Here is a 15210-nt window from a genome sequence, read left to right on the forward strand (position 1 = left end):
AACCACTAAAACGAAATTTCAGTCAACTAAAAACTATCGACTAAATATTCGATAGTATGTAGTAACTAAATAGTAATTAGTCGATAGTTGAATGTAGTCGATAATGCCCATCACTAAATCAGACAATCAAAGTATCAACAACGCAAGCTTTAAAAACGTATTGTTCATTTTCGGAACGCATTTCACATGAAGCGTTATACATATACATACAAAGCATTCTTTGTACAGATATTTCAGCCTGTTTCAGCATTTTTCACAGCGTCTAAGTCTAAGGCAAAATCTATTAGGTACGTGCGGGTTTACCGATTAGTCCAATTTGCGAACCTGTGGCGGAACTCTTCATTTTCCACTAATTTGAACAAACAATTCAAATCAACCGCGCCTCTATTGTGCGAACAATGCCCCCTTCTGTATGTATATTATTAATACTGTAAAAATGATAGTCCTGTAAAATAAGTTTAAAATGGTAATGAAGAACTGTTTAGTTTCGAAATATTGTAGGTAATTTCTGAATAATTATTTTTTATTTTCTGCATTGTATTACAGGAAAGTGCAGGTCGCAGCGGACTGCGTAAGAGAGCAAATCAAAATGCAAAATGCTTCGGTTTGATAAGGATGAGTTGAGCACCACTGTTCCGGAAGATTGGTCAGTGGTAGCCACAATTTTCAATTTGTCAGATGGTCCGTCGAGTGTAAACAATGGCGAACGGAAAGAACAAACTGGATAAAATAACGATTCCAAAGGTATTCCGATTTAACATTTCCTCGTTTATGCGCGGGACTGTTTCGAACAGACGTTTCCATGTGATTCTCGGCACTTGTCAATATGTTCTATTCTATCATTCTCGTTTATGCGCCGTTTTTCGTTAAAAAAAGCCGTCAAATAAAGATAATAGATACGAAGATTTTCGTTCGAGTTATGCACTCTGTGCACTCCAAAGTGCTGAAGTGCTTTGTTTATTTTACGGTCGGAGAAAATCTGTGGATTGAAACTTCGAACGAACGCGACAGTGTTATTCCTTCGAGATGTTATTCCTGTCAAGTTATTGTCTTTCCAGGTGGAAAATGTAAGGATTCTAGACAAATATAGTAACAATCACTCTGTCGGAACTCTTTATTTGACTGTACCTCATCTTATATTCACCGAACGAAATGGAAAGAAGAAAATTTGGGTAACGTATAAACGTTATCTCTGCTATGCGTAAGCTTCTTATTTATTTGAAGTATAGTCCTAACAAATGTCAACTATAACATCGTATTACAGGTTCTATGCACTCATATTTCAAGTATAGAAAAGCTACCATTGACTACAACAGGCTCGCCGCTATGTATTAAGTGTAAACACTTTTTCATTGTGACGTTTATCATTCCAAAAGAACGAGACTGCCATAATATATATCAAACGTTATCCAAGCTATCTTGCCCGGGTAAATTGATCATAGAAGATCCTTGGAACAGTCATTTCGAGACTTCGCTTTTATATGTAAATATATTTATTTTCAGTGAATTTAGAGGACCTTTATTGTTTCTATTACCAACCAACTGATGACACCCTACCACAGCACGCAGGATGGAATTTTTTTAATTTACAAAGCGAATTTCAAAGACAAGGTCTTCCTAATGAAGAATGGTCTCTGAGCTATATAAATACAAATTACGAGGTACAAATGGAGTAAAACTTAACCATGAGATTTACAACTGTAAAAAATCTTATGAATACGTACAATATTTACTTATGATTTCAGCTTTGCGATACTTATCCCAAGTATTTATATGTGCCCAGTACAAGCAGCAGCGGTACTTTGATAGGTAGCGCAAAGTTTAGGAGCAGAGGACGGTTACCGGTTTTAACATATTTACACTCTAACAAGGTTTGTGTGATGAATAAATACAAGAGAATACATGATTTAAAAGCTCAGAATGTAAGCAAGTACATATTGTTCCATAGGCTGCCATTTGTCGGTGTAGTCAACCTTTATCAGGATTCAGTGCCCGATGTCCCGACGATGAACACATGATGTCCAATATATTGTGTACGAATCCTAATTCCAAGTACATGTATGTTGTAGATACACGACCGCGCGTAAGTCTATTAACATGAGCCAAGGTATTTTCGTAACTGTAAATGTTGTCAATGTTCACGTCAATCTCACGATGTCATTTGTGTAGATCAACGCCTTTGCCAACAAAGCTGCGGGAAAGGGATACGAGAACGAGAATTTTTACGATAATATCAAATTTCATTTCTTCGGTATTGAAAACATACATGTAATGAGGACCAGTCTGAACAAGTTGATAGAGCGTGAGTCTACCGTTTCAATCTATGAACGATAAACGTTACTCGCTGTTTCAAGTGTATCTGATTCATGTTCAGTGCAAAGGACAACTTCAATGAGCTCGTTTCTAAGTGGTTTGGAAAGCAGTGGATGGCTGAAGCATATAAGATCTATACTGGAGGCTGCTTGGTTCATTGCTCGAGCAGTGTCGAGCGGAGTTAGCGTGGTGGTGCACTGTAGCGACGGCTGGGATCGTACTGCTCAAGTATGTTCGCTGAGCGCGCTCTTATTAGATCCATTTTACAGAACGATCCAAGGTTTCCAGGTATAATATTTCGTTAAGCAAATTTCCGAATTTTCTATAGGCTTGTGTAAAACATGCTATATATTCTTCTCACATAGGCGTTGATCGAAAAAGACTGGCTGTCGTTCGGACATAAGTTCAGTAACCGTTGCAGTCACATCAGCTGTGATAGTAAAGAATTAGCACCAATTTTCACACAATTCATTGACGCGACATATCAATTGTTGCAACAGTATCCGCATAAGTTTCAGTTCAATGAGTTTTTCCTGTTGACTCTTCACGATCATGTGCACAGCTGTCAATATGGTACTTTCATAGGAAATTCTGAAAAGGAGAGACAGATGCTCAGGTATAAAAATGATTCGTTTATTATACAGAAGTTCGTGAGCTTGAGGAGCAAAGATATTTGAAACACATAGGTTAGTTGGGATGCCCTGTACATATCAAACAGTGGAATTTTGATTGTTTCAGAGTATCGGAGAGAACGTATTCCCTATGGGGAGATATGGCGAACAATATGCACGAGTACATGAATCCGCTTTTCAAATGTAGTCGCCTCAACGACGACTCTAGTAATGTTCTTCAACCAAAGTTAGCTGCGCAGAGCATCATGTAATATATACGGAATTATTATTCGTACCGAGAGGAGAGAAAGAATTGTATATTAAATACACCGATAACGTTGCAGTTTGTGGCGAGGGATGTATTTCCGATTCGAGAATGGTATTCACCCTAGGGAAACGTACGAAGATTGCTTGCTCACCATACACGACCACATCAGTTGTTTGGAAGATCACGTTAAGCTTCTCGTAAAAGTACAAACTCGTTGTTTGATTTTTATTGTTTCTTCTTGCTCATCGTATATTATATTTAATGTAATTACTGATTGTCTAGAGAGTAGGTGCCTTGAACTCGACTCTGAACATGAACAATGTTCAGAACAAAGGTGCACAAGGAAAACACAAGTATGACAATAAATATACGAAAGATCCTTTGTCCGAAGCTATAATAGAAAATACAGCGAACAACCACGAGGAGAAGAATAAAAACAAAATACAAATTAGTAGGTTGGAACACGAATTGAAGACGGTCGCTTTAGATTGGAAACCAGCGAGAAGTATGGAAGAGTGTTCGTGCGCCACCACGTTCGATGCGTTCAACAAAAAGGTGTAGAACCGCGTTCCCAATTTCGATCATTCGATCAGAATGCTTCACTGATTCGTCGAATAATTCAATTGCAATATTTCAGCACCATTGCTGGTCATGCGGCGAGGTACAGTGCACCAGATGCATGGGTGCACACACAGTTCTTCCTGGACATCTTTCGCAACGCGCGGTACCCACTTGTAAGTCGTGTTCTCAGAATTCGAGTATTCAGTCTACTAGTCCCTAAGTCAACATTCTCTCTAAACACATTATTTTTGTGATCTACACCTAAGATGTATGTATATTAACTAATTAAGCAATGTGTCATTGAGGTAAATCGAACGGACGAAAATCGACAGATTACTTTTTAAATAAATGTTTTCTCTTGAAATTGCATGTACAGTAAAGTCTCCCTGTAAGCAAAACCCTCGGGTTCGTTCTGTTGCATAGATAGAAAGGGTATACTTTATTTTTATCAATTTTTATTACCTGAAAGACCGCGTCGAACGTAGAAAAGGACAGCGCGTGTAAACATGGAGCGCGCTGCCGAAGGCACAACAAAAGATGGAGTGCATCGGTGAGACCCATTCATGCAATGAATGAAACTTTTTTATTTTTACTTATGTTTAATGAAACCTTACCAACATATTTGTGACATTTTTCTGATTAAAATAACACCAAACAAGATACAATTTCGCCCATATTGACTGTACATGTGAAGCATAATGTATCGCTTCAGAATTCCGTTGGCAATGGTTTCACAGCAAGAAATGCAAAATGAAACGTTTTGCAGTTGGATTAGTAGTGGTTCACACCGATATACCCAACTCCGTATCGGATTACGAGGTACGTTCACAGCTCGAGATTCTTGGCCCCTCGCGGGGTTGCCCCGCAGTGGACGGGATATTCGTTTTGCGAAGACAGGACGGCTCCGTTTTGCTTAGATGGAGACTTTACTGTACATAGATACGTGTATCGCATTGTTTCTTCCTTTTCGATCATGTTGAAACCGAAACACGTTCAACATCGAATAAAAAAAAAAGATACGAGAAGGTATTAAGAATAAAAATACAATTTTATTTTAATTGTCAATTGTAAAACATGTTATAATATTGTTACTTTTCTCAGGGTCCTTGTAATATATTAAATTAAATCACTTTCTAACGAAACAATCGATTAAAGCTTCGTTTTCGAAAGGTTCGAATATTTTCGTGATCCATCGAAGAGAAAAAGAGATTTTTATAATGTATTCTTTAATTATTCTTAAACAATTCCAAACTTAACAGTTATAAATGATATATAGCATTACATGATACATAAAATTATCTTGTTCACAGTGTACACTTTATTAACGTAATGGCAAAAGTAATTAAACATATTATTTAAGAGAAATTAGTTACATCGAATAACATAAATGTCTGCGACGGCGACGATAACTGAAAATCGTTCGTTTAATTGTACGTTATTCTTTTTTTTTTGTTTTGTTTTGTTCTTATACATAAGTCGTGAATAAAATCTATTGTATTATTCACGTTCAATATACAATAACAAAAGTTCATTGACTACATATTATCAAGGCATAAATAGTTACACCGAATATCATTCGTTACAAATTTCTTTTTTTTTTATCTTTCTGTATGTTTTATGTATTATCATTCATACGTGAAACATGCTCAACCGTGAAAAATCATTCGCCTTAGAGTATGATACTTAATGAAATCGAGCTTGAACTGAGTACGCGTAAAACGTTTTGGGGGCATAAAACTGGTTCCTAGTGTTTTCGCATTGCATTCTATCGGGCACTGAAAAACCCTAACATACACAATGGCGAGTGTTGCGTGGAATGTGAAAGATTTGCATAAATATCTTAGTAATACGAACTCTTTCCCTCCGTTTCAATTCGAATAAAAGCTCTATTCTTTATTTGGTTTTCTTCGTCGTGGTCCGTCACCACCCATCGCTGGCTTGTCCTGCAACGAAATTTCCATTCGATTGAGTATTTTATAATTAATAAAAATGTTGAAGCTTTGACACGATCTTTTACTAACGTTGTCTTCGCTTTCTATCAACTCCTCGGTCTCCCCATTTTTATCGGATTCGTCCACCGATTTCTCAGTTTCGTCCACCGATTTCTCAGTTTCGTCCTCCTCCGTCTCAAGTTTTTCCTCAGGTTTCTCCTCAGATTCGATACTAGCCGTTTGGATCTCATTCTCTTCCTGTTGTGCAGCCGCTTCCTCGTTTGTAAGCAGAGGCGATTTATCTTCATCTTTCAAGTCGTACTTATCCTACGAAACGAATTAGTCAGTTCTGTACACAATCTATAATTCGATTATTTTTCCATTGCATGCTCTACATTTAATAGGAGCGAGAACTGTATGATTAGCAATTTGGAACATAGTTCACGGATTCTTTATACCTGGGAAGCAAAGCAGCAACAATATATTACTAGCATTATGGGTATAGCAGCAGCTATTATATATACAGCCCATATCCATGGATGTTCCGCGGTAAATGTGCCAATCTGACGCCATACGCTCCACTATGTAAAATAATTGTTAAAATTATAAAACAGTAACGATCGTGTTCACGATCAAACTTCCGGATAGTATTTTCGTTCTACTTTATAAATGCAGTTGATCGATACGTATGTACATGATCTATGAGAAGACTTCTGTGCCTAATATGCAGGTGTGTCGATATCAAACCGCTTAGCTCTGGTACAATTACGATACTTTTGTCAAATACTATATTATTAAGCAAGTAATTGGAAATAACCGACAGTTGTACCTCACGGAATCGTTTCAGTAAGTACCAGACGTATAATACGACTGGTACCGCGCAGTACAAGACGTACAGCGCCCACCAGCCTGGTTTATAATTCGTAGCTTTTAAAATGCGACCCCACAATGTTACCTGCATGGTACAGCGTACACATATTCATCAAATTTACATGTACGCTCATTGCTCTCCTATTCTTCGTTTAGATCCTTTTCAAACGGTACACGCGAAGATCACTAAATCAAATGTGATCATTAATCAGTAAATAGAACATTACTTACACTCTCTTCTGCGATTCTAGCACGACGCACTTCAAAAGTATCGTCGGCCCACTTCTTCCCTACTTCTTCATCGTCGGTAATTAACATATTATCGAACATTGTGTCCGCGGACATAGACCAGAGTTCGAAACCAACAGCAAACTGTGAACACATAACACATTCTATCCGGTATTTGCATCAGGCGATCATCTAAATAATTGACTGTCCACACCAATTTTGCGTTTCGATAACCAGTTAAAAAAACTCTTGTAAATTTGAAATACGAAAAAAAGAAAGAAATTTGTTGTACAGTATTATTACACGAAAGGTTTAACATACGATAGACGTCATTCGGAATGGCTGCTCATCATTGAAGTAATTAGGATTGTATATCAGTCTAGGTTTCCATTTCCCTTTGTAATTGGGATTGTTGATTAGTGGCGGTGACCATTTGCCCTTGTACCGTGGGTTCTTCTTCATGTTCTGTTTGTACGGACCGCATCCTGGCGCGTCGGCACACTTTGGATTTGGTATGTCGGGAGGTTCCCATTCTCCGTCCATTTCAACGTCCCAATCTTCGGGTTTAACAGAATCAGGATTAGGTATCATCGGTGGTTCGTCTTCGAGCCATCCATCGGGCATGACGTCGTCTTCGTCTACGATTTGTGCTGGAGCATCTTCGTCCCAATCGTCTGGTTTAACAACTGACAGATCTGGGATCTTCTCCCTGTCGTCCCAGTCTTCGGGCTGAACATCGGTGGGATCTTCGATCTCTAAAGGTGGGTTTACCGGTGGTGTGAAATCGTCCAACAACGAACCAGAATTCACCACCTTATTGTCCACTTTGATCTCGAAACTGTTGTCGGGACGAACGATCAAAGTGTAAAGGTGAGATTGTTTGTCTTTGAAATAGTCTTCCAACCTCTCCCTTGGTTTTTTACAATGTTTCTCCTCTATCGAACCGTTCAGAGGATTTTTATGCCGGAATATAAAGCGCAACTGCATAAGCATAAGCACAGATTAGTGGACAGAATGACTACAAGATAAGTAGACTTTCTGCCATTGTATACCTTGTGATCGTTTCCACACTTGTCAGGTCCGAACATTATAGTGTAGGGAGTTTTGTCATGGAAATTCTTCAGATCCGCATGTTCCTGGTCCAATGTGAGGAGCTTCACATAGGCTCCCCCGCATTCTTGACCCTCTTGGAAATTCACTTCGTATTGTACCACTAACGGTTTGTCGTCGAAATGAAATGGTTTAGACAATGCCCTAGACACAGCGGCATGCCTAGCTTTACTTTTTAGCACTAATCCTAGGTCACCCTCTTGCGCATGTTTCTTAGGTTCTTCTATAGACCAGATTCCTATAAAAATCATTAATGTTCAGAATCAGTGTAATAATGTTTAAGAAATACGTAACAAAGAAAAATGTACCATCGTATTTCGCTATGTCTTCGTCTACAGAATCTTTCTTGGCCTCCGACAACACCCACGTCTCCTTGAATTTCTCAAGATCGTCAAAGGTTTCCACTAAGTACGCGAAACCGGATACCTCTGGAGTTTTGTATACTGCTTCTGATACTACATTATGAGCGTCGTTGTCGTTGCTTTCATTAGCTCCGATAATAGTACACAATACGCACAAATAAATGATTCCGTTTGCTATGAGTCTGGCCATCTCATATTCCTGAAACTGCAAAACAAAATACATATACATATTTTTATAAGAAAAATTTACAACGAATTCTACAGGCTATAGGTGCATGTCACACAGAGATTTTTTATTGACCGTATAATGAGAAAATCATTAAAAATTTCACTTGAAAAAACAGGAAGTAGCATCTTTACAAAAAGAAGAAAAAAAGAGATAGATAAGAAGATAGATAAGAAGTGCCGGTTTTGCGAGATTATTCGCATAGATACGTACGCATAATACAGTCGCGTATTTTACTCACAAAATAAGATTTTTTTACCATCAAAGACCGCTAAGCTACTAAGATTCCGTGGCAACTGTTACGTAGGACACCCTGTATGTAAGAGCCACCATAGTTATTAATGATATGCTTTCTTACCGAATTCGTGGGAGTTCAGTCGCGGAGCATCGATTCCCGAATAAATATCGCATCCAATGAGAAAGCTACGTCTCGGGCTCGACCTAGTCGCGGCTTATTTATTCAATTAAGTAATAACAGTAATTGAATTACGCGTAAATGGACTGTCTTTGCAGGCGTGCGTTCCAAAAAGTAGCGAGAATGCCGGAAACAGGGGGCGAGCTTCACGGGAAGCACACGGGAAAACCGTGTGTGTTCCACTTGTAATTGTAATTCAATTAATCGAGTTGTTGAAGTAGAAGGGCTCCCGTTCGTGCCTCGGGTCGGTTTGCTTTGGGAACCGATTTTAATATCGATCCTCTGTCGACAACGATGTACCTTCGAGCAGAGGAAAAGAAATTACTATCGAGCCTCGAACGAATTTCGTCCGTTCGTTTATTCTGACGTGTGATATGCATGTAACTCTACGCATACACCGTTTTCCCTGAACATCGTTCCCATTCCCATAAAGCTCAATCGTCAGTGATGCTCAGTCGGGTACGGCAAAAAATTGTCCACGGACTAACGGATCACGTACTTACGAACGACACATAGAAAACGGTTACCAAAAAGTATCTAAATATATATACTATCGATTCTTGAGTAAATAAGTATGTATATATAGTTTTAAATGAAATCTTGAACGATAATTGAAGAGCTCAGGGCAACAAACGGTCTGCTCGATTTCGACGCGACTGCCCACTTAGATTTTCGGAATCGTTCGGAGCAACAAACAGTCAGAGAGACTATAAATATTCAGAGCAACAAACGGTCAGCTCGATTTAGACATGACAGCCCACTTGGAGCTTTTCATCTTCGAGGCAACAAACAGTCACGAACGTCTTATGATATGACCGTTCGTTGCAACGAACTATCGGAAGAATTTGTTCTTTTACAGTCACGTCGAAATCAAGCTGACCGTTTGTTGCCCTAAGCTCTTCGATTGTATACATATATTTTTTGGCAAATTTTACACATTCGAAGGAAAGAGAGAGAGAGAGAGAGAGAGAGAGAGAGAGAGAGAGAGAGAGCTGGTTGAGAACTACTGATCTAGAACATTGTGGCGCCATCTATATTTGTTATCGCTACTTTCTATGTATGCACAATGACCTCATCCTGGAGGATAACAGCTATGTAATTAGAAATTCACATTTCATCCGGAAAGTTATATAGGAAATTTTGGTCGATTGTTTCAAGAAAAATATGCTGCAATGAAACGATTTGGACAAAATGCCTTCTCGTTATTTTCTTGCGAACATTTTTTAATTTCTTCCAAAGCAAATTGAAACCTGGAAATTATATAGATGTATTGACGATAATCCGAAGATACATGTAATTACGACGCCTATAACGTATTGATAAAAACACCACCTTTTTTATAATTAAATTATAAAAGAACTCATAATTATTGTATATACGATAAAAAGAAATTCGTTTCTTTTTCATTCTTTTTGGTGAGCAAATATGTATTGCCTTATTTTCGCGGGAAACTCTCACTCGAATACATACATACATAAGTATACATAAAAGATGTCTGACAGCGAGGAGGAACAATTTAAAGTGTACAAGGGAGATGCACGGATTCCTTGCCGATATGGAGTAAAATGTTATCAGAAGAATGCTGCTCATCACGAGAAATATAAACATCCACCTTCAAAAGACACGGTACGACATTATCATTCTGCACTCATTTATGTAATTATGTACACATTGCCTAATTCTACACGTATTAGGCTCATATTTCACATACAATTTTTAATATTTTAACTGTACTTTGTTCTTCTTTCTCAATTCTTTTTTGCCCTATAAACTCTCGCAAACAAGAAAAAAAGTATTGCATTGTACTCCTGTATTTGTAGAAGAAACAGAAAGGCATCAGACGTACAGCTACTAGTAAGAAAAGGAAGAAACACGAGAGCTGCGAAGAATCCGATGACTCTCCAAAGAAGAAAGTACAGAGGAAAGATGAAACTGAAAACAATCGGAACTTAGGAAAAACCGAAGAATGTACTGAACCTACAAAACAAGAATCAGATTCTGATAACGAGAAACATATAAAAGATCCATCCACACGAGTTACTATTGCATCTTTATTAAAAGATTCTAATGTTAGTCTCAAAGATGACAAAGTATCTCGAAATGAGGCACAGACAATTATTTCTCGTTTGTTCTTAACAGAAATGCCAGAAGATTTCTTTCAATTATACGAGTTCTGTAAAACCATTTCTGAGAAAGATCCTTTAAACGCCTTTACACATGTACAATTACAACTCGTCGGTCCTTATGATGTATTTAATGAGAAATTTCTAAGTTTCAAAGTCGATGATGAAAAGTCCCTACTCAGGCACTGGAGGTACTATTATGATCCACCAGAATTCCAAGTAAGAAATTTAAATATTTTCTTTTATGGCTTGAGAAACAATTGCTATCAATCTAATATTTTTGACAGACTATCATGAAAGTTAATGGTAAAGAAAATTTACACATTGGTTATTGGAGGGACGATGCATCGGAAAGGCCTGTATTTGTGGCGAAGAACAAAGCAACTGCAAATTGTACGATTGAACTAGTAGCTGAGAACGTATTTGGCGCGCTTTAGTAAGAAACTGATTAAATCATAAAATTGTGGTGTTTTTTCGTTTTTCGAAAACTTCCAAATGGTTAGTTTTAATTTATATTCCAGCACATACCTAGGAGAGAAAGTAAAACTGGCTAATCCGTTTGAAAAAACCCGAATAACGCAGTTGCAGCAAAAATTGAAAAGCTATGCTCAAGAGAAAAATATAACATTGGACCAAAAATCGGGTAGAATGCAAGATAGAGAAAAGAAAGTTGTCGCGAGAACTTTTCACAAAGCTGGAATCGTGGTACCGTACAATAAGAAAACTGAGCTAGGGTACAGGGAACTGGCAGTAACGGACAGTGAGTTACCAGAAAATATAGAAAACTATTAGTTGGACCTATAGAACTTGAACTCCTTGAGCCATTCTTGTCTTTATTTCAGACGAATTAAAGAAAATATTGAAACAAATAGAAGATGCTCGGGCGGCGGAAGAAAGGAAAGCACCATTTTCAAAACTCGAAGAAGTTCTAAGATTGGCGACGATCGCAGTGGATGAGTGCGATTTCGGCACTTGCTTAGAATTGGGACACGATCTTTTTTACAGTGGCGTCTCTCATGTACAAAATAAGGCATTGCACATGTTTTCTCTCGCCTACAATCTTTTGCAAAGACCGCAATTTTTGAAAATCGCGCAGGCGCATTTCGAACATAGAAAGAAGGGTCAGGATCTAAGTGTATTTTACTGAAATAAGAAGACTTCCACTTCTCGTTTGTTCATGGTTTTGTACATTAGCCATCGATTAATAAATATTATTTTTAACTCAAATTTATTGTTCATCTTTTTTTAGTTAAAGTTTTTACTAGTCGGATATTCAATTAAGTACATATTCTCTGAATGGCCTGGACTTGAATCCAAGTATTTATGTATCTAGATAGGTATATGTAATTCGGATACTCGAATTTCAATAGAATGAGTAGATTTGCAATGCAGAATTATCTATTTAGTCATTACATATCAACGCGCGCGGGAGTGCGCGAACCAAGTTCCCCTCCCGCTCCCTCTAAGCTGCCGAGTAGTATATCTCGAACCAGAGTTAAGCGGTTTTTAGCCATATTGGCACCGTCACTGCCGCTCTCCCCGGTAACCGAGGACAACCAAAATTTGTATGTGAGCTAGATATAATATCAACTAACTTTCATGTAAAAAGCAACTTTCTACCTAGCCTGGAACTTGAGATATAAATACGCCAAAAACGCATAATTCTTAGAATATACAGGGTGACTCACCTAACGTTTGCAGCTCAAATATCTTTGTTGTTTCTACAGATACGTAAAATATGGTAAGGACAAAGTTGAATGGTACAATGGGGCTTACATGATGCCAAAAAAATTTTGTTTTTGTCATTTTTTTAGAGATATCAAGGTGACCTTGACTTTTTTAAATGGAACCACCCTTTTTAAACACCTACAATGATAGTCCCTTTCATTAGGAATTCAGTGACAATAATTATTCCAAGGTCATTCAAGGTCACAGACAGAGAAAACGTATAAGATTTAGAATATGAAAGCAGAATACGTTTATCACGGTTGAGACTTGTAGTAAATAGTAAACGTAGTATGGTCGTGGTTAAAGTAAACATACTAAGGTCCTTCAATGTTATTGTTATTCAGCATTCTTATTTACTATCAGTATGTTTCCAAATGCGATTCCGTCTTATTCAATGACTGAAAAGTATGATATGATCATGATTTACTGTGAATGTAGACAAAATGCAGTGTAGGCCCGATTACTTTATGAAGAACGGTACCCCGAGCGAAACACTCCTTCTAGACAGACTTTCATTAATACGTACAGGTTGTTTCGAAGTACTGGAAGTGTACATGCAAGACAGCACAAACGGAAGAATCCCACGACTAATGAAGACAATAAAATTAATATTTTAGCAGCTATAGCTGTCGATCCTCACGTGCGTACGAGAAAAATTTCCCGGAAAGCAGGCATAAGTCAAAGTAGCGTAATACGAATTCTGGCCCGACATAAATTTCATCCGTTCCACATATCGCTCCATCAAGAATTGCACGGGAATGATTTTCAAAATAGAATTAACTTTTGTCAATGGGGATTGCTTCGAAATCATTCATTTTTTTTTCTAATGTCTTGTTTACGGACGAAGCAACATTCACTAATCATGGCCTAATTATACATTTATAAAATACAGGTATTCTGCTTCCATATTTTAGTTTCATACGTTTTTTCTGTCCTTGACCTTGAATGACCTTGGAATAATATAGTCACTGCATTCCTAATGAAAGGGACTATCATTGTAGGTGTTTAAAAAAGGGTGGCTCCATTTAAAAAAGTCAAGGTGACCTTGATATCTCTAAAAAAATGACATAAAAACAAAATTTTTTTATGGCATCGTGTCAGCCCCATTGTACCATTCAACTTTGTCCTTACCATATTTTACGTATCTTTAGAAACAACAAAGATATTTGAGGTGCAAACGTTAGGTGACTCACCCTGTATATAGGAGGAGGATCATGTTAATTCTAACCCACTTCCAGACAAGCTAAAAACTTGAAAATTTGGAATCAGCTGTCTTTTATATCGAAACCAACAGAAAAAATCGAAAAACCCGAAAAATATATATTTTTTTAAATGAAAAGACAACATACGTCATGTGGTTGGGCAGACCCTATAGGCTGCGGGTTAAGCCTTTTGCAAATTTCGTTATTTTTGCGGAAGGACGCACCGTTCCCGAGATACAGGCATTCAAATTTTTTTTTTTAAATACATATGTATCTTACAAAAATAACATGATATCCAAACCAAAACACTTCGTGTAAAGGTTGACCAAGTTTCCCGGCCCATCCACTTCAGTGATATGAAGGATGGACCAAGTTCCTCTTGCCTATAAGGGCTGTGATATCGGGAAGGACCAATTCCCAGAGGCCAATGATTGTTGCACTTAACTAATTCAAACTTGCACGAGTATTTTGACTTGCATGAGAAAAATTTATATGCGGATAGATAGTATTACTAAAATAAGAAATAATTTGCAAACAAATAAATGCATTAGCACTTTTAAAATTAATGAAATGAATAACGCATAACATAGTAAAGATAAAAATATACAGAATTCTCAAAATAGTTTGAAATTAAATAAACAAAGTAATGAGAAAACAGACTGTTCACCTACTTCTAGTAAATTAAACAATTTAATTTAGTCATTAAACGAGCGAAGTCAGAAATTATTATAATTTTAACAATTCGTTAGATCAAAATGATTTCAAAGAATCATTTTTTATGAATGTTTTTAATTCAGAAGAAACCAAATCGAAAGACACAGATACATGTGACATTGAATTGACTAAAATTAATGAAGATACGAATGTTAATTTTGAATATGAAAATTGAAATGAAAATAATGTACAAAAAAATGGACAGAATGCTTCAGAGATTAGTACTGAAGAACATAATGAGCATGCACTTGGGAATCCGGATATAATAAATTTTTCTAGTGCCAGCGCCGACGCCAAGTTCCCTAGGTTGTAAAGTTTGAATTAGGTAAGTGCAACAATCATTGGCCTCTGGGAATTGGTCCTTCCCGATATCACAGCCCTTATAGGCAAGAGGAACTTGGTCCATCCTTCATATCACAACTTTGATAGGCGAGAGGAACTTGGTCCATCCTTCATATCACAACTTTGATAGGCGAGAGGAACTTGGTCCATCCTTCATATCACTGAAGTGGATGGGCCGGGGAACTTGGTCAACCTTTACACGAAGT

At 37.5% G+C, this 15210-nt stretch overlaps 3 protein-coding genes and 1 long non-coding RNA gene across 8 annotated transcripts; 3 read left to right on the forward strand and 1 right to left on the reverse strand.

Moving 5' to 3' along the window:
* Positions 1-165: 165 nt before the first annotated feature.
* LOC143359302 (uncharacterized) lies at positions 166-641 on the forward strand. The gene is made up of 2 exons (XR_013083090.1): positions 166-410; positions 547-641. It is a non-coding gene; the product is annotated as an uncharacterized LOC143359302 (long non-coding RNA).
* Positions 569-5596, forward strand: Mtmr6 (Myotubularin related protein 6). The gene is made up of 13 exons (XM_076797145.1): positions 569-744; positions 1059-1172; positions 1265-1427; positions 1504-1661; positions 1746-1871; positions 1949-2083; positions 2170-2302; positions 2375-2601; positions 2679-2929; positions 3052-3192; positions 3269-3395; positions 3475-3747; positions 3830-5596. Exons 1-13 carry the CDS (start codon positions 700-702, stop codon positions 3971-3973), a joined length of 2037 nt encoding a protein of 678 aa, XP_076653260.1. The 5' UTR covers positions 569-699; the 3' UTR covers positions 3974-5596.
* Positions 4781-13317, reverse strand: LOC143359278 (calnexin). Of its 5 annotated transcripts, none has more exons than XM_076797147.1 (8): positions 13273-13317; positions 8201-8459; positions 7835-8130; positions 7104-7763; positions 6786-6926; positions 6143-6265; positions 5775-6011; positions 4781-5696 (listed from the first exon to the last, which is right to left on the reverse strand). In XM_076797147.1, the coding sequence occupies exons 1-8, from the start codon at positions 13300-13302 to the stop codon at positions 5640-5642; spliced, it is 1803 nt and encodes a 600-aa protein (XP_076653262.1). In that variant the 5' UTR covers positions 13303-13317; the 3' UTR covers positions 4781-5639. The 5 variants fall into 5 exon arrangements, with proteins under 5 accessions (XP_076653262.1, XP_076653261.1, XP_076653265.1 ...); XM_076797146.1 differs by lacking the exon at positions 6143-6265 and adding an exon at positions 6514-6639; XM_076797150.1 differs by lacking the exons at positions 6143-6265; positions 13273-13317 and adding exons at positions 6514-6639; positions 8839-9523.
* On the forward strand, positions 10317-12244 carry Hpf1 (Histone PARylation factor 1). The gene is made up of 5 exons (XM_076797172.1): positions 10317-10521; positions 10716-11237; positions 11306-11454; positions 11540-11778; positions 11861-12244. Exons 1-5 carry the CDS (start codon positions 10387-10389, stop codon positions 12163-12165), a joined length of 1350 nt encoding a protein of 449 aa, XP_076653287.1. The 5' UTR covers positions 10317-10386; the 3' UTR covers positions 12166-12244.
* Positions 13318-15210: the final 1893 nt, after the last annotated feature.

The sequence above is a fragment of the Halictus rubicundus genome, chromosome 11 (assembly GCF_050948215.1).
Source record: "Halictus rubicundus isolate RS-2024b chromosome 11, iyHalRubi1_principal, whole genome shotgun sequence".
In the NCBI taxonomy this organism is placed as follows: Eukaryota; Metazoa; Arthropoda; class Insecta; order Hymenoptera; family Halictidae; genus Halictus; species Halictus rubicundus.

Coding starts and splice junctions, on each gene's coding strand:
- Hpf1 (XM_076797172.1), top strand. CDS start 10,387: ATGTCTGACAGCGAGGAGGAACAATTTAAAGTGTACAAGGGAGATGCA. Junction 10,522..10,715: donor ATCCACCTTCAAAAGACACG/GTACGACATTAT, acceptor CTGTATTTGTAG/AAGAAACAGAAAGGCATCAG. Junction 11,238..11,305: donor ATGATCCACCAGAATTCCAA/GTAAGAAATTTA, acceptor TATTTTTGACAG/ACTATCATGAAAGTTAATGG.
- Mtmr6 (XM_076797145.1), top strand. CDS start 700: ATGGCGAACGGAAAGAACAAACTGGATAAAATAACGATTCCAAAG. Junction 745..1,058: donor ATAAAATAACGATTCCAAAG/GTATTCCGATTT, acceptor TTGTCTTTCCAG/GTGGAAAATGTAAGGATTCT. Junction 1,428..1,503: donor ATCCAAGCTATCTTGCCCGG/GTAAATTGATCA, acceptor ATTTATTTTCAG/TGAATTTAGAGGACCTTTAT.
- LOC143359278 (XM_076797146.1), bottom strand. CDS start 13,302: ATGTACACTTCCAGTACTTCGAAACAACCT. Junction 7,764..7,834: donor AGTGTGGAAACGATCACAAG/GTATACAATGGC, acceptor ATGCTTATGCAG/TTGCGCTTTATATTCCGGCA. Junction 6,012..6,513: donor TACTGAAACGATTCCGTGAG/GTACAACTGTCG, acceptor TTCGTTTCGTAG/GATAAGTACGACTTGAAAGA.